General features: G+C 43.0%; 2 protein-coding genes across 8 annotated transcripts in view; one reads left to right on the forward strand and one right to left on the reverse strand.

Moving 5' to 3' along the window:
- Positions 1-1,541: 1,541 nt before the first annotated feature.
- Positions 1,542-3,980, reverse strand: LOC116183149 (uncharacterized). Its single transcript, XM_031503701.2, has one exon. It carries the CDS (start codon positions 3,897-3,899, stop codon positions 1,542-1,544), a length of 2,358 nt encoding a protein of 785 aa, XP_031359561.2. The 5' UTR covers positions 3,900-3,980.
- Positions 3,981-13,018: 9,038 nt separating this feature from the next.
- Positions 13,019-23,408, forward strand: part of NAV3 (neuron navigator 3) — a 514,050-nt gene continuing 503,660 nt past the window's right edge. For 3 of the 7 annotated variants that reach the window (XM_077783528.1, XM_077783533.1, XM_077783527.1), the window contains exon 1: positions 13,019-13,284. The gene's annotated coding sequence lies outside the window, so the exon portion shown is untranslated. Of the gene's footprint in view, positions 13,285-13,787; positions 13,949-14,434; positions 15,166-23,408 lie in introns of those variants that run through there. The other 4 variants (XM_077783529.1, XM_077783532.1, XM_077783531.1 and 1 more) reach the window with 3 other exon arrangements.

A 23,408-nucleotide genomic window follows, 5' to 3' on the forward strand; every position in this document is an offset into this window, starting at 1 on the left:
GAATTGAGATATGCCAAAGAACCTTGATTGGCCACCTAGAGCAAATCTTTGTGGGCTTGAGGAAACTGTGGGATGGCTGCTCTCACCTGCTTCATTACTTGCCTTTCTTTTCCTGCATATTATTTTCATTTCTACTGTTTGTAGTGTCTTTTCTTGCACTTTGCTCCTTACTATGAATTAGTATGCTGCTCAAAGCTAAATATCAGCCAAATTGATAAAGACAGGTTATTTATATCTTCTCAGGATTTAAATGCCACAGAAAAAAGTTGGGCGACTTGAGCAGATCAGCAATGTTTTACCCTGCAGCCCCATGTAAGTGACTAACTGCTTTAATGGCAGGTACATTGACAGCTTTAGTTTGGATATGGAGGGAAAATAGATCGCTTTTTGGAAGACACTGCTACTTTACTCAAATTTGCTACACTACAGCTCAAGGGTTAGAGCACACCTAGACAGTGTGACCATGCTGTAACTATCACTGTGTTAATTTGTACTTTTTTGCTCAGAAGTTGAAGCTTCTTCTTCTTCCTTTAATTAGCTGCATCTATCAGGACCTGTTTTGTTTTCTGTTATAAATGGTGGGTCAAATAAAAAGAAGGAAAGATTTCAGGCAATTTGAGAATTTTTTCTCCTTTTATTATTTCTTCACACACATATATGTAGATATTGCTGAAGGGCAGCTATTCCTGAAGGGTAGCTCAATCTTTTAGGACTAAATTGTTCCCTAGGAGCATGTAAAAGTGACTGTGTAAAGAAAACTTTAGCAATCTTTCCAAAGATTGCTAAAAAAGTTCAGGAGTACTCTGCTGCAAAATTTCAGGCATTTCAGGGCATTTTCATTTCAAACTTCAAGCATTTCTATGGAAATGCTCAAGAGACAGCATACTTAATATATCCAACATCTCTGTTTGCAAAGAATCTTTATTTCAGATAGAGGTATAGGAAGGACATTCTCAAAGATACAGAGGGTTACGTACAAAGAATGACACATTTCAGGCAATTTGAGAGACTTAACTTGTTTTATTAGTTTCTCAAACATAGATATTCAAGTATTATTTAAAAGTAGACAAGCAGCTAGGGGAATTCTCTAAACTAAGGGTAATTCTCTAAACTAAGTGTAATTCTCTAAACTAAGGGTTTAAACTAATCTAGTCTAAACTCTATTTCTCTACACTAAGGGTAGCTTTGCAAAATAGTTATATACTGCCAACACTAAAGGGCCTCTGGAATGAATGCTAAGAAACAAGTCTAATTAAAACTACAACTCACTAAATAACTACATTAAGTCCCTAATAGGCTAGGTTGCTGTCTTTGAGGTATTCCAAGCAACCTCCATCAGCTTCACTGTTGTTCTTCTGCGAGGATGTGCAGGTGGAGCCAGTTTCTGCCTCCCTGACTTAGGCAACAGCACTGTTGTAAATGGAAGGTGAAGGGCAAGGCCACTCACTGAAGTGTCTGCACAACGAAACCATGTGCTGCAGCATCTTCCTTCCGCAGGAGCAGGAAAGCAGCTTCAGGATTGCCACAGACAAATACAACAATCACAAAGAGTTGGCGTCGCAGTAATCGGCTGCCAACTTCTCCATCAGAGCTTTGTGCAGGGAATTCTTCTCAGTGTTGGAGAGCATCATCCAGACGCGAAAGTGCAGCTGAGCATAAGCCTCCATTGCCTTTCTGTGGGCATCCGGATCTCGGGCCAGGTACTCAAAGAGGTTGAGTGGCTCAACCTTTCGCATTGCTGGCGGCAAGCTGATCTCTGCAGGAAGCTTCTCGTTGCCTAAAACAAAATGGTCCAGGCGTGCCCATTTCAGGCAGAGCTGCATGTATGCCATGATGTCCCAAAGCCGCAGTGGAAATTCCGTTCTGCTCCAGTAGACCGGCGGTTCGATGTTTAACATATGCATGACCAGAGTCTTCCAGGTAGAGGTGGAAAAACCTGTGCCGCTCAGCATGCAGGTGAAGAGCTGCAGGTATTTCAGGTGCAACCTCTTAGATGGTATCTGCCTGGCAATGTGCTGGAAGAATTTTGCCTCCGCCACAGCGAATGTCTCAGTCCATGCTGTGCTTGTGAGGATGTTGGCCTTGGCGGGCTGACTGCTCACAAGGTTACCGGAGTTGCCTTTCTGGGCCTCCATGGGCTGGTTGATCACAAAGATGTCAGAGTCCCCTTGGCGCACCCCAAAAAGCATCTCCACCGACAGGGTCCTCTTGCCTCTGCTCAGCTGGAATTGGCAGGACCGGCTGCAGGGCTGAAACACCAAGTGCCATGAGTATGAATGAGGCACATGCAGCCACGAGCATCTCACCATCTGGTAAAACCAGCGGGAGGTTTTTTCCACATCCAGGTAGGAGCCGGTGCAGAGTGTCTCCAGGAGGCTGCGCTGATGCTTCTGCCGCAGCTCCTCCTGCGAGTGGTGCAGGAGGCACAACAGCTTCTCGCCCAGCTGCTCCCTCTCACACATGCACACCAGCTCCACACGGATGCTGAAGGTCCTTGCTGCCGTCTGCCCTGCACTGTTTGGCTCTAGGTGGAAGGTGTGCCCTGGCGGGGGATTCAGTGGGACCAGCACACGGTACACCCCATCCCAGTCATGGGGACTCCAGCCCTCAAAGGCACTGCCCACCCCGATGGCTTCTTGAGGCACCGGCTCGAAACTATTGCTCACGCTGTCCACAAAGACACGCGTGAAGCTCTCCATCAGCTCAGTTGTCATTGAGCAGCCTCTCTCCAGGTCCTCCACAGGCCACTCTATACCATCCACTAAAAGGATGTCCTGCTCATTCCCAGCATCTTGGGTGTCTTCTCTGTTTTCAATTCCGCCACTGGCATTTTCTTCCCTGCCACCATCACTGCCACCTTTTTCACTGGCAGCCACATTACCTTGCTCCTCTTCTTGTCTATCCTTATTCTTGTTTCCCTCCACATTCACATCAGCCTGTTCTTCATCCTTGTTTCTATCATTGCCATCTTCTGCTATCACATCCTTATTTACTTCCTCAGGTGCAGGAAAACCACTATGGGCAATTTCATTCTCACATTGATTGCTATCCTCCTGCCCAGTCCAGTCTTTGCTTCTCTGGTCATTGGCATGTCTGCTTTCCTGCACCTTCACATCCATGTATTCTTCTGTTCCATCTACATTGTCTTCACCTTCATTTACATCAGTGTTGTTGCCTGCCTTTATAGTCACACTATTGTTTTTTTCTTCGTTTCCTTCTCCTTCTTCCTTTACAGTGTCCTTGTCTTGGTCCACCTGCGCATCCTTGGTTTTTTCTTCATTTGCCTCGTCTAGATCTTCTTTATTTCCAGCAACATCGCCAGGTTCTTCATTTCCTTCCGTGGTAATGTCTCCTGGCATATCCCTATCACTCTGTCCTTCTTTCTTTAAGTGATAGTCATTGTCGACATCGTTATCTTCTTTCACATCATAATTGCCACCGTTGACATCGCTGTCCTCCTTCATCTTCACATCGTAATTGTCTTCAGTGGCATCATCCTTGTTGCCATCATCTCCAGCCACAGGCCTGCCTTCTCTGTCATCTTCAGTGCCGCTGTTGTCTGCCTCCAGAGTGATATCTCTGTCTTCTCCACCTTCCTCTGGATCAGCGGTGTCTTCTTTCTGTTCAGTTATTCTTTCATCTCCCAAGGTCTTGCGGGAGCTCTGGTCCTTGCTGCTGCTGCTGCTGGCCTCACAGCTCCTTCTCCTGCAGCCCAACCACAGGCCCAAGAGGAGCAGGATGCCAGCAAGAAACCAGAATGGCCACTGCTGCAGGGCACCAAAGAGCATGGCTCCCCAGCCCTCATCCTGCTGTTGCAGGGGCCCCTGCTCCAGCTCCTGCATCAGCCTGGCCATCTCACGGTCCAGCAGCTCCTGACGCTCCCGCATTCTCTGGTGCATAGCCTCATCCAGCCCATCCCCAGCTGGCTGGGGGTACTGGATCAGGCTTTGCACAAGCACAAATAGCAGTGACAGTAAAGCCATGGTCTGCAGGAGGACACACAGGAGGGGTTCAGTGGAGCCGGAATGGAGACAGTGAGGGGCAGGAGCGGCAGGGATGTGGTGGCAGGAAGGAAAGGGCCCCCGGCAGCTGGCAAGGCTGCGCCGCTGCCCCCGCGCCCCGCGCCCTCGGCCAGACCCTCCCGCCCGGCGCCGGGCCCTGGAGACGGGGCAGCCCCGGGGACCGGCGCTCCTGTCCCAGCCCTCCTCCAGCCCCTCTCCCCTCTGCTGTGTACTCACCGCTTGCCGAGGCTCTACTGGGGCGGCGGCACCGGCCTGGAGCCTTTTATAGTTGCCCCCATTGTGACACGGCCCCTGTGCTGTCACAGAGCCCAGAGCGCATCACAGGCCAGCCCCGCCCGCCGTCCCAGCCCGGTCATGGACTCGTCATGGCCCCGATGCAAAGCAGAAAGGAACTGAAGTATTTTTTTGTGTTTCAGGCTCTCTTATGTAGTTTTTCTCACAGCCACACAGCACTCCCCCTACCCCAGACTGGATGTGAGACTTCAAAAGGTGATGCATGTCATTTGCATCCTGTTCTGTTCAGCGCTTGAGACAAAACACCTCAACACCTCTTTCTGCTGCTGCTGGAAGGGGCAGACGAGATGGCTTGAGCTATGCTTGTAGGACGCTACCAAAACAGTAATAGCCTCTTCAGCTGCACACTCACTAGGCAGAGGAATTTTCCTCAAGGCACATGTTGGACCTGAAGGCACATCTGGAAGTGAAAAAGCATCTTGAGAAAAAATATCTGCATTTAGTCTCAGAGGAAGAATTTGAGCCACCTCAGAGCATTTCTGTTTTGTTCTATAATTTTGGGGTTGGCTTTTTTTTTTTTTTTTTCCTGAGGGCATAATAATTGTAATAAACACTACCAAATGTGAATTTCCCCTCTCCCTTCTTTGATGGAAGACAAGCAATGAAAAAGTGGCAATTGCTCTTTCTCTGCATCTTCCTTCAACATTTGCAGTTATTAAAATTTGTATCTTCTTTTCACTAGTCCATCAGTTTGAGGTGATGTCTGCAAATGAATAATAATTTTTCTTACTACTGTATCCTCAGCTTTAAGAGGATTCTCTCCCTTTCATGTTCAGATCTTTCATTTTCTGCTTTATGCATCCTTTAAAGACCAGAAGCCTTTTCCCTCTGCTTTTTAATTTACTTAGGAAAAGCACATTAATTAAACAGTTACATTTGGTTGGTTGAAGGTTGCCCATGATACTTATTGAGCTGGAGGTTTATCTGGCTGTCAGAATAACTCACTGGAGAGATCACAATTTTATAACAATGCTGGTCAACCAATGTGACCTTCAACAGGACCACCTGTGGTGAACCTTGTGAGCCCGCCTGTGGCACTCATCCCTGCCTTTTCTGGCATGATTTTATATGCTACTGCACCTCAGGCACACAGTATGTAACTTCTGTCAAGCCTTCAAGACACTAGAAGTGTGATTCTGGAAATGCTGATAAATATAAAAGATAAGACTCAGAGATAGCCATGTTACCTCTTCTTCTAAGGTTTCCAGGCCTGTAAACGAGGGGGGACAGGAACAACCAGACAATCAATTTATGGAACACTGAAAAGGTCAAGATATTGTAATATTCTGTATTGCACTGAATCTATGGGATATTAAAATTCAGATGGTTCATTCCTAGAAAATATTTGCAGTTGCACAAATAGAGAAGCTGAATCTATGGGATATTAAAATTCAGATGGTTCATTCCTAGAAAATATTTGCAGTTGCACAAATAGAGAAGCACAGATTTCCACCATGGTGGCAATTACACAAACAAATGGATCTACTCCAATTACAGTTCGAGACAAACATCCTTGTGTGAGCTTCTTTGGAGCTTTTATATTTGGAGTACTGAGTTGTTCCACTCAAGCAGAGGAACTTAACCTGATACCAGGGATGGAAGGCTTCTTCCCTTCTTCTTTCTCATACACAAAATGATGAGAAAACATTAACAGTCAGATCAACCTCTGCTAACCTTTTAACTTCAACTGTTGATATGATTAAGTCAGGAGCCTCTGTTAGACTATTTTTACCTCTTATTTTCTTTCTCTCCTTTCTGATCCTTAATTTGGACTTGACATTTCAATTGTTTTGTTGGGCTAAGGAATTTTGCCACTATTAGCTTTACTTTGACAAACCTCTCTTATTTTAGCATAGAGGGTCCCAGAAATTTAGCTAGGAGCCATTTTGATATAAGGGAAAGATCAGGTTTCTGGTCTATGTGACCCTGTACATCTTACAGGCTTTTGAGGAAAAACTCCTTTTCTACAGGATGCAATTTCTAAACCTCTGGACATTGCTAGTCTAATCGACCCTAAGTGGTGCCCAACACTTTTTAAATCCTTATCAAAATCTGGACCTGCAGCTACAACTGAGGCTGCAGCAGGAACACATGGAGCAGAAAGGGTATTATATGTATCTCGCAGAAAATAGTCTTCTCGGTACATCCCTCCTCTCAGTGCTTGCTTATATTAAGCACTGAAAGTCACAGTTCTCTATACAGAGCAGAACTTGACTATTTAGAAAGGAAATAATTTAGCCAGCTAACCCAGACAGAGAATTGAGGCATTACTTCAGGAGAAATGAGGAAGGTGATGTCTGCCATTAGTCTTCAGTTACAAGAAGAAATAAATCCTGTCCCAAATTAAAGCAAGAGTTGCAGACCTCTTGCATTGCGACTACAAACAAAGTTGAAAGAGTATTCTGGCAAGAGCTTCTGAATTTAAATACAGAAATTACACAGGTCACATGAGAACCAAAGAATGGAAACATTAATAAAGGAAGAAAAACCCTGTCCATGTCACTCCAAGATGTCTTCTGATATCCATGGCAGAATGGTGAATTTGACAGAAACATTTATGTCTGCCAGGCATATATCCAGTTATAGGAAAAAATTCTGTTTGTCTATGAAAACGCAGTTTTCAGTAAAAAAAATATGAAAACTAATTTTGAATGTATATAAACAATACAAAATCATTCTTCAGGATATCTTTATGTATCAGGAGGCACATCTTTTATAACACTTTTTTATTGCTATATTTGTGAATAACTGTTTTGAGTGCTATTTTAACTCAAATAATTAACCTTTCCTTCTATTTTATGTTTAAAAGTTTGGGGGTTGGAGTTTTTTGGCATTTGGAAGCAAGACAACTGGAGAGCATTTTCTGTGCCATCTGAGGTCAAAAGTAACAGCATGGAGTCAGAGAAGGCCATTCAGCAGGCAATTTGTATCCTCAGTTGGGTATCCCTTCTGTAGAATGCAGCTGGTATAAACTATACAGGGTCTGGGGCTACAGAAACAGCAGAAATTAAGAAAGTGAATTTTCTAGAAAAGCTTGAAGTATAGAAAACTTTGAGCATGCTGTTAAAGAAGCTGTGAGTTTGGTTCAGGGGACTGCAGAGTTGATCCCTTCTTCAGTCATATTTCAATTGTTAATACAAGAGGAAATAGATATTTTGATAATTTTTTCCTGTTAATAGTCTGTTTTTAACACTTCTAATAGATTGTTTTGCAGTCATAGTATGATAAAAACCACAATTCTTGAAAAATTCAGCTACATGTGAAAATTAGACTTGGAAAAAATGGTGCTTCTTTACAAGTATTGAAGTAGTTCTCTCTTCTTTGAGTAACTCCAGCTTTAGAACAGGTATTTGAAAGTTACTACTGAATCATACCTATGTCCTTCACCATTCTAAACAGACATCTGCACTTTGAGCCACTTTGGAAGCCTCAGCTGCTATGTGCAGTGCCTTCTCCATAAATAGCCAAAAGTTAGGGTGCTGGAGACTCCATCTTCACTGAGAAAATCCATTTAAAAACTTGCTGAAACTATTACTATCTAATAGTTTCAGCAAAATGTGATTTTGGAAAATCACATTTGTCCAGATGCTGCAGGGATGCCTTGCATTTCACCAGTTCTGTTTTCTGAGCTCATCACCGTTCACTCCTGTGCACCTACACCTTTGCAGGCATCCAGGCCTTGCCTTCCCCAACAGGGAAGAGGGCACTTGATCCCCAGCTGCACAGAGATCCAAGTGCAAGGTCAGGCTTTTGTTGTGCCTCTGCTCCAAAGTGGTGTCAATGTTGGAAACTGGGGAGGGAACTTTCCTCTCCTTTGTTCTCAGTAACTCCCCATGTGCTAATTAATGATGAAATTTTACTGCCTACACTACTGAGGGACATAGATATGCAAAGATTTTGCCTACAGGGCATGATAAAGACATGACAAGACTATATCGTGAGTAATTAGGATAAAACATATAATTGAGAAGATGGTCAAGTGAACGTCATCCAACAGGTACACCAAGTCTTACATGAGTTCATTTAAGAGTATGACTAGGTATAAGTGGCTAAATTAAGTTTGGCAGAAAATTTAAATTGTGTTATTTCCTAATTGTGAAATGCTTGAATTTGTTCTTTTCTTTTCCCATAGATGTGTGAGTGCATGTGTTTGTGTGCATGTAAACAGGCGATCAGTACACATGATTTGCTTTTTTTGAGGATTAGAGCCTTCTGGGGATTATTCCTTGAACCTTAAGGAAAAAGCTATGGGTCCTGCAGACATCTTGGAGAGGAGAAGCTGATAAGACATCACAATATAGCAAGGAGTTCTCCAGAATACAGAAGCTATATCAATATGCTAACATATATCTGGAAACTACTGCGGCTATTTTTTTTTTCCTAAGGCAAAACACATTTTCTCTGTCCTAGTTACCTTCCACAATACACATTCTTGTGAATTTGCCCATGCCTGGTTTTACAAGAAAAGAATGGAAGTAATTTTTCAGGTCACATTGGCTCCCATAACATGTCCCAGCCACCGGAAAGCAGTAGTTCTTTAGTCTTGGGTTTGTATGTGCCCTTGTAGAAAACATGGACATGCCAGTGGATGGTGACTCCAGTGACTCCACTTTAAAATGGAATATACTTCCTTAATCAGTGATAGCTGTAATATCAACAGTGTTTCAGAAAACTTTATAATAAGCTTCATTTATGGAAAAAAAAAAAACATAAAATCACTTAAAAGGGCCAACGATGCAGAAAGAAGGAGACTGTCAAAACCTGGAAGGAAGATAGCACTTACCAGGTGGTTGCACTTAAACAAAGAAGGGGTAAGACACTCCTAACAACAAACAGGTCATCTGAAATGTCTTATCCAATCATTCTCTTGATGGAGACTGGAATTGTCTATTCTTGATAGAACCTTTCCTTTTCCTTTCCTTTCCCTTTCCCCTTAAGTGCATTCAGGGTGCTACCTCTCCTAAATACCTTGCCCATGGTTTTGGAATACATGTGGAGTACATCTAGGCTTTATTCTCCTGCTTTGCACACTATCCAGTGAGGATGTGGCCTGGAGCTTAGGCTGGTGGCTTTGGAGTTCAGTGGCCCTCTGCACGACCAGCACCTCTTCATCTTCCACCAGTGCTTTCCTTCTCCTGCTGAGGCAGGGAGGGACCAGGGCATCAGGAACATGGACTCACACTGGGCTCAGCAGGGTGACAAGCTGGAAATTGCGAGGAGACAGTGGAAGGAGGAAGTTTTGTCACAGTGCCTGAAGGAAGGTAGGCAGGGAAGGGTCTTACAAACAGCCACAGCAGGTATCTGAGGAATATAAAGTGGAGAGATGCAAATGGACTTCTGGCATTTGTAGATCTGTGAGTTCTGTAAATGTCACTTACTTGTCCTGCCCAGTATCTTTGCAGAAAGAAGCCACAGAGCGCCCCTATAGGTTCACCTGGAAGATGTGAAATACCTGAGCTTTATCAGGTTATTCTCATCTAAAAGCTTTTCAGATATTAAAGGTTCAATTGTAATTTTGCATTTGGACATGCCAATATATGATGTGTGATTCAAGATTACCATGCTTTTCATGCCAAGTTAAAAATGTTTCACATTTTATTTTATAGCAGAAAAATGCTGAGAATATTCAAAATTACTAAGTTAAGATTTTTAGACAAACTTTTGTATTTGGTGTCTTCAAACTTTTTAATATTGCTGTAGCAAGAAACAGTTGCTTTAATACAGCATCCTTTGGGGATGAAGAAGCACACTCTTCTGCTGTCAGTTGACACCAGAGTCATATAAACAGGGTTTTGTCTGAGATGGGGATTGAGCAGACAAAAGGTGCTAATGTATTTGACTAGCAACGTTTAAATCTTTATGGTTGATAGGAGGCTCCTTTAGTCTTTGTAATGAGGTCACATGTCATATGGTGATGTAATTTTAAAAGGACTGAAAGTCTACAGAGAAAATACATTAGTTTGCCTTAGTAAGTTTGTCATTGTTTGGTCATTCACTTACATAAACATATGCTAGCTAAGATAATTGATTGTATTTAAATACACAAGCCAAGATACTGCAATTTCAAATTACTGTATTTTCTGAAATAAATTTAATCTCATGCCAGTGATACCAACATTGTTTGTAGCTCATGTAGAAGAAAACTACAATGTAACTAATGTGTTGAACTTTCATATATTAAAGGTATAACTATGCAGTTTATTCTAAAGCTGTGTGAGAACCACCTTTTTATTCTTCACCATACTTTGTTAGACAAAGGTTTTGCAACAAAGGGAAAAATAGACAATTATTTAAGTATTTTCTGTGAAAAACTACAAAAGCCATTGCATAAAATTTTTGGTAATAAGAAAACTTTCAAGATATTTCTTTGCTTTGGAATATCACTTCTTACAGGACTAGAGTGCTGATCACTGTTTTGGTGTCCGACACAAGCTCCTAAAACTGCTTGAGGCATAAGATTAAATGGTTGAGCCTAGCAAAACAGAAAAATATCCTATCCATTTGCAAAACCTTTTATAAAAAAGACCAGCAATTCCAGAGTAGTCATTGGCAAAAGGGAGGTGGGAGCCTTGTGCATGCTGCTGTCTGTTTTGGTACCAGGGTCTGCACCTTACACTGACAGAGTGACTGAGCAGAGGCAGCTGGACCACCACATATGATCTTCGGGCTGATGAAATGAAATTACTCCACACCACAGTGAAAGATATTATGCTAACAAAACCATAGTTCTGTCAATATGAACTGCATCTACATTAGAGGCCTCTGCTGGCACATCTCTGCTGGGTAAAAATTACACCTCTAACCCAATTAACCTTTCAGGGAGAAGTCTTGAAGCACAGAGACTGCCAAGATAACTCACTGCTCTGTGCCTTTCATGCACTGAAAGAAATAACCTCCAGGTTACCCACTCCAGGGATTGTCATTTTCAAAGATGCCGGTCACCCAGGATCTTCGGTCATATATTTGTAATTCTAATTTTAAGATACTCAGCCACTGTCTTGTCTCACAGCTTTAAGAAAAGGCAGCCTCAGATGTCCCAGTATGTTTTATTGTGTAAACTATGGTCAAAATCTGTCCTTATTTATTTTCAGAAATATTTCAAGTGATTGTGGTATTTTGGTAGGAATATTTCAAGTTATGATGGTATTTGGAAAACTAGATTCCTGGACAATGTGGCTGTCAATTCTTTCCTTCTGGCCAGCCCTTTCTTATTTATTAACACTAAGTTCTCACTAGGCTGTATATTTTTTGACTCTTGCTTTCTTAAATAGAAATGGCTAGCTGAAATGTCAGGCATTATTCAGAATGGGGAAATATCACACAGCTCAGTAGGAGAGGTTTTTTGTTTCTCTTGTTTATTTTTTATTCCTGCATCCAAACATGCCTCCAGTAGCTAATTCCTTCACCTCATGAGGTAGTTTCAGCTGACCAGCACTAATGAATATTTGTGCAAGTCTTGACTGGCTGATAGAGTGGAAAAATGAAGGTTTTTTTGAAGACCCACAGGTATCATGGTAGCCACTAACTGCAAGCTATCTTCCCTAAACCTCTGACTTGCAAAATGTTCTTCCTCTGGAAAGAATAAATTCAAATTTTTACTCCAGAAGGGGCTCCTTTTCTTCATAGGTGTTTAAGGCAATCATCTGAAATCTATTTTTCCCCACTTTCCCCCTTTCTTGGGAGCTGAAGCACATATAGCGTTAGACTGCAATAACAGAGCAAAGATGGGGTTTCCCTGTGCTCTGCAGGCAGCCATTTTTCAGAGCTGGAATAGTTTAGAAGCCTCATTCCCCATCAGCAGAAACTTGTGGAATATATTCTGTAGGGATGAAAACCCATCCTTTGGGTAGTAGTTCCTGAACCAGCTGCAGCATGTGATGTTGCTGGAGCAGAGAGAGGGCTTGTGGTGGGAAATAGCTCACATGGGAGCGGGACAGAGCAGAGCAGCATGTAAGGCGTGAAGGTGGGGACAGATAGGGCAGAGTGAAGTGGTGGCAAGGGCTGCTAAGCTCTGCCCACCCAGTCAGGCCAAAGTCTGCATGTGCCTGTGAGTGGCAGCTGTTGGCATAGCCCCCTCCACAGCTGGGCTTCAAGTGGATCCAGTCCCCAGGCTTGCCAGGGTGTCCTGCAGGCCAAACTGACTTCTCAGAATCGGCAGGTTTGACAAGTGCTTCTGTTCATGAATAAGGGACACAGGCAGAATGATCTGTGTCAGAACTGTCTGTTGTAATTTTTGAGTCTTTTAGTTGCAATGTAAAAATTGTGATTTCTGGGCTGGGGTGGTTAGGAAGTTTTCAACCCTTCCTCATCCATTTTATACACTTTTAATCCCTTCTGCCAGCCGTCACTGCTCACATTACAAGTCCTCAGAGGCCGGGGCTGCCTCTTACCCGTGTTTGTGTACAGCGCTCATTGCAACTGAGCTCTGTTGAGGCCTTTGGATCCTGCTGTTACGCCTATAATAATTCATAACGCCCAGGGCTACGCACAGCAAACGCTCCGCTCCTTCATCCCCCGTGTCCCCGCTGACGCCCGTATCTCAGCACACCCGCGGGAAACTTTTGGTTACAAAGGCACACCCAGCCGGCCCTGGGCGGCGGGGGCAGCGGCGCCCGGAGAGCACGGCCCCTTTAAATTCCAGCTGTGCGGCGGGGGCAGCACCGCTGGCGGCGCGGCGCGGGGCTGGGGCCGGGGCCGCTGCCGGTGCGCGGCGGCGGAGAGCAGCCGGCGGCGGGGAGCGCGCAGCCTGCGCCCGGGGAGGCAGCGGCTCGGCGCCGCGGTGCCTCGCGGAGGCGGAGAGGATGAGGATGGCTTCTGGCTTTTTTTTTGCCTCCTCGCGATGATTTCCATAGTAACCTGATCGAGCGGTGCAATTTCGGAAACTGGGGTGGCTTTATTATTATTATTTCCCTCCCCATTTTTTTCCCCCGTTTAATCTCACCTCTCCCCGAGGAGTGCCAGCCGACAGGTAAGGTGCCCCGACCCCGCGGGGGTGTTTCCGCGCCGCCGAACTTCCCAGGGCGACAGCGGCCAGGCGCGGGGTCCTGCCCGCGGGGCTCCGCTGTACGCGGCCGTGGGCAGCAGTCCGGGGCCGGGGCCGCAGCCCGCCCCGCTGCTGGGGGGGCTCACGTCGGGGCGGGGTGCCGCGGTACCGGGGAACCCGGCGGGGGTTACCCCCCGAGGAGACCGCCGAGCTCTTTTTACCCTCTTTGTTTGCTTGCTCCCAGAGAGGGTTTTATTCTTCCCTTTGTTTCTCCCTCCTTTTCTTCTTACCCCCCCCCTCCGCCCATCGCTCCCCTGCCTTGGTTTGCTTCCTTGATCATTTTTCCTCCCCCCTCCCTTTTGTGAGGGTGAGAAATCGCACGCACTTAGCCTTAAAATCTGCGGCGAGCGAGGACACAGCCAGCCGGCTGCCCGTTCCCGGTACCTGCCGCATCCCCGCTCGTCCCCTGCCCCTGTCCGTGCCCCCGCCCGGAGCGCCCCGCAGCCTCCTGTAGCTGGGGCGGGCAGGGGACCGCCCTCGCCCGTCGGAGAGGAGAGGGGCAGAGCAGCCCAAGGCAACCCCCAAGCCCGGTGTCACGGTCTGGGTCCCCCGAGGGGGGAGAAAGCACATCGTGGAAACCTGTGAGCAGGTTAGTCTAGAAGCTTCTCCCTCCATGACCTGCTCCTTGCCCACCTGCCTGTGCCCGTCCAGAGAACTTGGGGATGGGGGACACATCTTGCCACTGCCTCGGCATTGGGTTGGCAAGGATACCGGTGGCCCCGTGGGTCCTGAGCCACCCAGCCCTGCTCCGCAGCCTTCTCACGCAGCCATACGTTTTCTCTCCTTCCCGGGTGGGCAGCACGGGGAAGTCCCCACCAGGTTTGGGTTAGGTGGTGAGGACTTAATCCAATTGTGATCATATTTGGTTGGTAGTGCCAGTGCTTTTGCTGGGTAGTAAGAGCTCCTTGTTCACCAAGCAGGTCTCCAGTAAAACTTACTGTTGTTTGCCATCTTCCCTAGCTCTCTGGGTTTCATCCTGAAATGGTGTTTAATGGTGTTTTGGACTGTGACTGTATATATTTTGGGGGGGGGGGGGGGGGGGGTTTGAGTTGGGGTGGGGAGGAAGAGGGGAGTGTTTTGTCAATTTTTACATCACTGAGCACAATGAATAGATTAGTCTGCTCAAGGCTTTTTGTTTGTCATAAGTGATCAATAATCATCTGCTGGTAAGATGATCTTATTGCAGAAAAAGCCAAAGTGCACGCTGAGAACAGCTGAAATACAAGGTCAGTAACTCTTGGGTTATCAACAGTAAACCTGCTTTGCATATTTGAAGATGACGTATTTCTTTCAAAGTAAAGGCAACTTCAAGCCTTTGATGAGCTTTATTTTCTGTGCAAAACAGTCAACATAGAAAATAAGCCTTGCTTCGGAGTAGTCTACTCATCCTTAAATGTCCCTGAACCTCATTTAATCTTTCCCTGTAGTGAAGGTGGACGGGAATTGCAGTCCTCTTAGGTAAGAAGAGTTTCTGTAGCCCCCGATACAAAGGTTGGTTTGTTCCTAGTGCCCAGCAACTGCTACAGGCTTTCCAGACACAAAAGAAAGGCGTAGTCTGTGGCCTGAAGATCGTGCATGCTAAAAAGGCAGTCAGCTGGAGGGGATCACAGATCAACAACCAGCTCCGCCACCGCCGCCTGGTAACTGGCTTCATTCCGGGAATGTGACAGTTCAGTGGGACAAGTAATTGGTGCCGAGGTGCTGATGCCTCAGAGAGGACTGCCGTAACCTGCGGGTCAAGCCTGGGGTATGAGGAGCCAGCTCTGCGAGAGAGGGAGCCTGGACAGGAGGAGACACTGGGGGCAGGTGAGGCAAGCTTTCCAGAGAAGGCATTGGATTACAGCACCGAGGCAGGGGAATGAGATATGAAAAGGGAGCAGGCCACATAATCGGCAGGGGAAGAGGTTATGCGGGGACTCGGAGCCTAACATAAAAAGCTTGAAGTAATGAGTTTAATCTACGAAATCTAGTTCTTAAATTGTATGTGCTTGCCAATTAGCTAACCATTCTGCAACTCAGAATGGAATTCAGATTGTATCTTGGTAAATGTATTGACTCTCAAGTGCTGCAAGGAGAAAAAAATAATTGTCTCCTCTTTCCCCTGCTGTGGGCTTTAAATATGAAAAAAAAATCAGATCTGAGAATTGAGGAACCTTTTAATATACTTACTTTCCTGAGTTCACATGCTATCTAGCCTAGACTACCACAGTTAAAATCAAACTCCTATGGTAATATGACTTCAGGGGGCCAAATTCAGAACAGTTGAAGAAGGGCTTTTTACCAGTGAATATTGCCATGCATTGTGAGGAGGGGTCACCATCAGTCACAGAATGGATTAAAGTGCAGGAGCTGTGAGGCTGTTACCTTGCAGGGAGAAAAGCACTTACAGTAGAGTGAGGGAACCCATGGCCCTCTTGGGGTCCTCTAATGAACACTTAAACATTGCATGTGTATAAAAAAGAGTTGCAGCATAACCTTTATTCTCCTGTATTAAAGAATGTGTTCATGTATGTATTAGTTTATGTGTGTCATAACAGCTTTCAAAATGGCTGAATAATATTGATTCAACTAAAAATACTATGAGAGAATAGCTGAAATTAGTTTGAATTTCAGTTTGAGAGAATTATAAAAATAATGTCAGTTTTGCATCACTGGACAGCTAGCTGTAGTAATTCATAGGAACTAACAGAAGCCTTCATAATGCTATTGTTTTATCCAGATTTTACTGATACAGATTTAGGAAAAGTAGGCATGAGTCAATGCCAGAAATTGCCACCAAGATTAGCACCCTGGGCAAGAATATTTACAGCTGTGTTTTAGATGGCTGGCAGTACTGTGCTTTATACTGCAGAGGATCAAAAATTCATTATGTTTGATTGGTAACACAGGGATGTAATAATACAGAGTTTCTCATTTTCTTGGAGAAGTGTTATCTAATGTGTGCTTAATTTTGCAGTTATACTCCACATTGAGATGGATCAGAGGTGTATGGCCGGGGGAGATGTGTAGCTGGGTTTTTTAGCAGGGAATCTGACTTGCACTGATGCGTATGCATTTTCTTGTAGTAACCTCCTTGTGGTATTGCCTGCACGTGCTGATGAAATAATCTGCCTGAGAGCTATTAGAATTTGTATGTAAGGAACTGGTTTGTTTATATGTAGATCAGTTATTACTGCAAAGATAATTGCATGCATGGAAAATTGTTATCACAGATGGATGCTGGCTTCTGAAAACTGGGCCTCTTTAAGATAAACTTCATGTATCATGTCAGAGAAATAAGCAAGATGGGGGCAAAACCACTACTGAGTTTTTTATTATGTTCTGCTTATGCCAATCAGTATAATATCCATTGCAAGAACTCAATACTATGCTTGCAATGAAAAGACTTGGGATTTTGTCAATGTCAAATCAGACCCTCACCCACATTCTCACTGTTTGCCTGACAACCGTTATAAGAAATACTGTGGTAAAATTTCCTTGCAGAAACATTTTGTAAAATATGTAATTTGTATTGGTAAATGCTGTATGTTTTGCTTGTACTCTAGTGCTTCTTTTCACCTCTTGAAAATGACTGCATAGAAATAGCACCTTGTTGATTTTTCCACTTCTCTATCTATATTTAGAATTGTATCTATTTAATTGAGTGACAAATGTTCATCTGTTAACCCCAAAAAAGACAGATAGGATAATAGGAGCATGAGATGTCCTCTCAACTGGATGTTAGCAGACCAGGATTCAGCTTTGAGTCCCATCTCTTAGCATTCCCAAAGCTCACCAGTCCTTGTTCCTGCTTTCAGTCCTCTGGATTTGGACTACCTTGAGGCATCACAGAAATCCTATGCAGGACAGAAGCATTCAGCATAAAGTTGGTCCTTCTTCTGACAGAGCTTCCTGGTCCTCACTAGCTTAGTGGAGCACTGGTTCACATGGTTGTCTGCATGCAAATCAGGTGTCCTCTGGGGACAGTGTTGGATGGTGCAAGCACTAATGCTCCCTTCTGTGTAACTCTTAGCAGGAGACTGTATGCAAAAAAGGCTTTTTCCAGGGATTTGTCTGAAATGGATCCAGTGGATCTTGAGATCTGCTGAGCTTTGACTGTTAATTTTTGTGGATGGAGATGGTCAGGTCTCTCAGGAATAGGCTGGTAAATGTCACTTACTGCAATGACTGGTTAACAGTGTTTAAGTGGTGTCTACAGAACAAGTCAGACTCCACAGAGCAAATGTGTTCCACATCCAGACGTGCATGTCAGGAGATTTATTTCAAATGAGACAGCAGTGTCCTTCTAGACTAATTCCAACAGACAGAAAGGAAATGTGAGCAAGAAAAATAAGGTCACGCCATTATGTCTACTGATGACTTTCGATCTCTGGTGACTTTCCATCTCTGAATTTAATTTAAACAATAATAATTGTATTCTGTTATACCACAATACAGTCACGACTGTTCGGTTTACTTGTACTGCAGCAGTGGGTGCTAAGCTCTAATTTGAAGCAGAGGTCGTCCCAGTTGGTGCTTGGAGCCCACTGATGACACCTTTTAGATGGAAACACTGCAAATAATTTAGAAGTAACTGAAAGGTGATGAAATTATAGTGCTAATAAAGCAATTTAGTATTTATACTGAACAAGAAGAATATTTACATAAAGATAAAAAAAGCCTAAGCACTATTAAAAATTGTAAGAGAGAATGCTTGACTGAGAGCTGACAGAAATAGTAGCAATTGTTGTTTCCCCAGATTTTAATCAATCTTCTGTCAGTGTCAAATTGAAAACATGATTTTTTTTGTTATTTGGAATCATGCTCATAAAGAAATAAAATGTGGTCCTGGAGCCCTTTTAAGTGGGATGTCCTGCAGTGTACTAAATAATTTGATTTGGAGGGAAAATATATCAAATATGTTTACATGTCATAAAAACAACATGAGATTTTTTTCATATTAGATTTAGTGCATATAAATAGATATCTTCTACATATCATCTTAGTGGAAAATGTGCTGCTTCTTTCTGTGTTATTGACATTTTCATTAAGAAGATGATAAATGCTTCTTGAAACAAAATATTTGGCTGGCGACTAGCAGAACCACTGTTTTAGGTTTGGGAAGAAATATCATCCATAAGGAAGATGCTACAATCTGTTAATGAAGAATTAATTAAGTTTACAGTTACAAATATGAAATTATGGTGCAATTACCTTTTTCAGGAGTCATTATTGTATTAAGGGTTCTGTTTTGTTTATATTTGTTCTTTTTTCACAGTGATGTCAATTAACTCTTACAGTGAAATGTTACTTTTCCTCAAATGTGCATAACATCTAACTTTTTCTGGCCGATTTGTTCACTTCCATCTTGTTTTTAAATACATGTCCATGTCTTTCTTTGTTTTATAAAATGTCAAGTTAATTGGAAGACCAGTCCTAGGTAACATGGCAACTTGCAAGAGCATGTCAAAACCAAACTTGTTTATTTGTTCATTATGAACAATTTTGTTTACTGAAGATGAATGGGTCTTATGGTAAAAACTCCAGCTGAACTATAAAACTTTCATCTTTGGACTATGTCCTAATGTGTTGTTATTAAGCTTTAAAAATCAATAAAGCAGGGGAAGTACAGTAAATTGGCAAAAGTTAAAATAACATTGAGAAATGGGCAGTTAAAAATTGTTGATGGAGCAGCTGATGAATTTGCAGAAGAGCCTAAGATGATAAGGGTTGTTACAATCTATTTAAAGGCATTGCGAATTCATGCAGTATTGCTCTTCTGGCAGTAGCAAATCCACATATCCTTACAGAAAGTCTTGACTCACAACAAAGCTGATTAGTCATCCAAGACACCAAAATAGTTAAAGCAAGAGTCAATAGATCTTGGAATATATACTGAAGAATTGATGCAGCTATTTGAAGGCATTTCAGCATGCATAAGGCACTGAGTTACCCTATAAACTATTAGGCAGTATGAGACTCCAGTAAAATCACAATTATTTAATTGTGAAGCTTTAGCTGTTATATATTTTGGGGCATGACTTCTTTAAGATACATATATGAAGAAACTGAGAAATATAATTCTGAATAGTATAAGAAAGAGGTAACTACGTGTAGGAATTGACTCGGTAAAAGTGAAAGCAAGTGAAATATGCCATGTCTGCACTGATGTACACACCAGTTTTAGGGGAAAAACCTATAAGTGATTTAGTCTGAAGCAGTAATAATGAACTAGGCTTTAGAGAGTCTGGGAGGAATTTGTTTCTATTCTGTGGCTAGAAAATACTGTTTATGTAACCTGTTGTCCTTTTGAGTGTCAAAGCAGTCCAGTGGTTCTGTGTCACCTTGATGCAGAGGTAATCATAGCAAACCTTTAGAGACTGTCACAACATTGTCATTATTTTGGCAGAGCATTGGTGATAATTTCAACTAAGAGGCAAAGAAACTCTGCATTGATAAGTAGGTTTCAGTCTGGACATCTGGGTAGAAATAAACAGTCCCAAGTGGTCCACTACCAGTTTAAAACCACCCTGCTGAGATTTTTATTGTTAGCAGAACACAGTGCCCAGATCATGAATTACTTCTAAATAAAAGCAATGCCAATTTAGGCTTTTTCTCCCTGCCTCTATCCAACACTAACACTCCTACAATCTGTGATAAGGCACATGTAGGAAAGGGTGGTGATTTGAGACAGCCAGCATGGATTCACCAAGGGCAAGTCCTGCCTGACCAACTGAGGGGCCTTCTGTGTTGGAGTGACTGCATCTGTGGACAGGAGAAGGGCTACAGATAGTGTTTATATGGACTTCTGTAAAGGCTTTGATAGAGTTGCCCAAAACATCCTACTCACTAAATTGAAGAGAAGTGATTTGATGAATTCTCTGTTAGGTGGATGAGGAATTGGTTGGATGGTCACAGCCAGAGGATAGTGGTCAGCAGCTCAGTATCCAAATGGAGGTCAGTGACAAGGGCTATCCCTCAGGGGTCTGCACTGGGACCAATACAGGTTAATATCTTCATCAGTGACAATGACAGTGGGATTGAGTGCACCCTCAGCAAGTTTGCAGAGAACACCAAGCTGAGTGGAGCAGTTGACACAGCTGAGGGACTGGATGCTCTCCAGAGGGATTGGAGCTGGAGAAATCAGCCCATGGGCACCTCATGAGGATCAACAAGGCCAAGGTGCTGTATCTGGGTTGGGCAACCCCCAGTGCAAGCTGAGAGATGGAGGGACTGAGAGCAGCCTCGCAGAGAAGGAGTCGGGGATACTGGCAGATGAAAACCTGAACGGAACGAGAAATCCAGTTGTATTCTGGGCTGCAGCGTGGCCAGCAGGTTGAGGGAGTGTCTTTTGCCCCTCAACTCTGCTATAGTCCTGCGTGGATCGCTGCATCCACCTCTGGAATCCCCAACATAAAAAAGACATAGACCTATTGGAGGGGTCTGCAGGAGGGCCATGAGGTGATCAGAGGGATGGAACACCTCATGTATGAAACAGACTCAGAGAGCTAGGGCTGTCAGCCTGGAGAAGAGAAGGCTCCACAGACACCTTATTGTGGCTTTTCAGTACCTTAAGTGACCTACAAGAAAGATGGAAACAGACTTTTTAGCAGGGCTTGTGTGATAGGGCAAAGGGTAATGGTTTTAAATCCTAAAATCTAAAAGAGGGTGGATTTAGATTGGACACAAGGATGACATTTTTTACAGTGAGGGTGGTAAACACAGGTTGCTCACAAGGGTGGTAGATTTAAAGTGCTCAGCACATTCTGAACTGAAAAGACATTTTAGTTTTTAATAAGTAGCTAAAAGGAGTTGAAAGAAAGGACTTCTATAACAAGTTACTATAAGTGTAGTACAAGGACTATACATGCTCATACATGTAAGTAGTTTCTCATCCCATGTTATCAATAAACAGAAAAAGACAAAATGACAGTCTGTATCACTCAGCTAGGTTTGGCTAGTAAATGGAACAGTGTTATGGGAGTCTTGCATGTGATATTGGCACTAAAAAAGATGCAAGTGAGCATTTGAACCTAATGTTGACACACTATTAGTTTGGATGACAGTGTATTAATAACATTTAAATCCACATTTTCTGTAATGCCTTTTAAATTATTCTTGTGTTATTGTGATTATTTTGTTATCTGTAACTGCTCATTTTCATGGAGTCAGTTTTTAAACACTGACTTTTACATTGAGTCAGTTTTGAATAAAGCTCTGTAATTTGTTTTTTAAAAGTCTACTACATTAGAAACAAAACATAAATTTCTTTATTTACAATAGGTTGGCTGTAAGATAATTTTCTGTGATCTCATCCATAGAGGAATCAATTCTTGTTACGTTCTAGCCCATGCCCTTGCTGTTCATTTTGTATACCTTGATAGAAAATTAAACTCAAATACCTTTGATTTATATTTTCATTTGGGAGGAATTTACAAATATCTCTGTTGTAAGAGAACTTTGTGGGTTTACACCAAAAACTGTATCCTTTTCTTGCACGGTATATTGCAAATAGTTTGCCTTATGGGTAAAACCAAAGCTCCTTAAGTTACCTTTTGGATGTAAAATAACCAAATTGGGGACAACTGGCTGACTATCTGGAAAGCACTATCATATTCTGTGGTCATTTGGGAAATTTCCTTGGTTTAGTTCTTCATTTTTTTATTTATTATATGTAATCTGTAAAGGTAGGCAACCATTCTTGTTACAACACTGAATAACTGATGGCTTAAATGTTGAACAGAAAGGTAGTTAACAGCTTTCAGTCTGTGTAAAGTAAAATCAGCTTCCCTAGTTATTAAGGATCATTGCAAGAATTTGCTAACATCAATGACATGATTAAAGACCAGATTAACATAAGGTGTGGGTCCATGAAATTCCCAAATGTACAAATTTACAAGCACTTTTAAAAGCATATAGAATGATATAGCTAAAGGCTGTTGTTGGCAATCTGCTCCGCCCTAGTTTACTCATCCTCTGCTCATGCTGATGAAAATTTCAGTGCAGTAACTTCATGGCACATAATTCAATGATGTTAAAATAGGATAATTTATTCCCTTCTCTCTCACATTTTATTTCTTTGTATTAAATAAATTTCAGGCTAGGAAGTAACAAGGGAGTTGAGTTTGTGACCTGAATATAGCTGAGATTTACCTTCAGATTGCTGCTTGTCCCACCACATGTTCCTTCCATTTTCAAACTTCTGTTCTCTCTACTAATATCACATTAGTTTTTCATGCAAAGATTTTTAGCCTCTGAGTTCCAATCATTTTCATTTTGTGATGATCAGTCAACGCATGCAAGTCAAATCCTGATTTATTCCAGACATTAGGTGGCAGAGATTCTTGGGTATTTGGACTGCAAGCACTGCATTTGCCAGAAGCAGAAGCTTCTGATGTTCCAACACATGTATTTTGTCATCTTCACACAGTCAGAGCCACAGAACTGGTATGCCCTTCCTTAAAGAATTAGGGGGATGAGTAGGGTTTCTCTCAGGAGGGAGAGGGAGGTGGCCTCAGGAGGTACAACATACTGTCCCTTACAGATAGAGTGGTCCTACACTGATGTAACAATGGCCTCAGCATCATCTTTTTGCTCAGTCTCTTTCTCTTGTAGGACCTGGACTACCTGGCAGCTTCTCTGAAGCCCCAGTAGGAGAGTTACACATGACATAACACTAAATGAAATTTGGTGTTAGGTTCATTCCTGCTGCTCATTGTTGCACAGGTACACAGGATTTCCAGTGTGTGCCACCAAATACTGCATAGGCTAATGTTAGCCTAAGGTTAAAATGCATATGCACTGCTGATAAAGTAAGCACTAAAAATCCTCACATTAATTTTCTGAAAAAATGTGTGGCACATTTTGAGAAGAAAAAGGGAAAAAACTAAAAAATGCATTTTCAGAAGCAGTGAGTAAGGGAAAGTTAAAGAGGGCCCAAAATGTTTGTTTCTGTGTCTTTTTAAAACCCACTTCCCCAAATTGCTGAATAACAGTGTGTATTTGAAAAATATATGAATGCCCATTTCTAGCTGCACATGTGTGTATTAGCTTCTACGTGCACCCATGCT

Source organism: Lonchura striata, chromosome 5, assembly GCF_046129695.1.
Source record: "Lonchura striata isolate bLonStr1 chromosome 5, bLonStr1.mat, whole genome shotgun sequence".
NCBI classification, from domain to species: domain Eukaryota; kingdom Metazoa; phylum Chordata; class Aves; order Passeriformes; family Estrildidae; genus Lonchura; species Lonchura striata.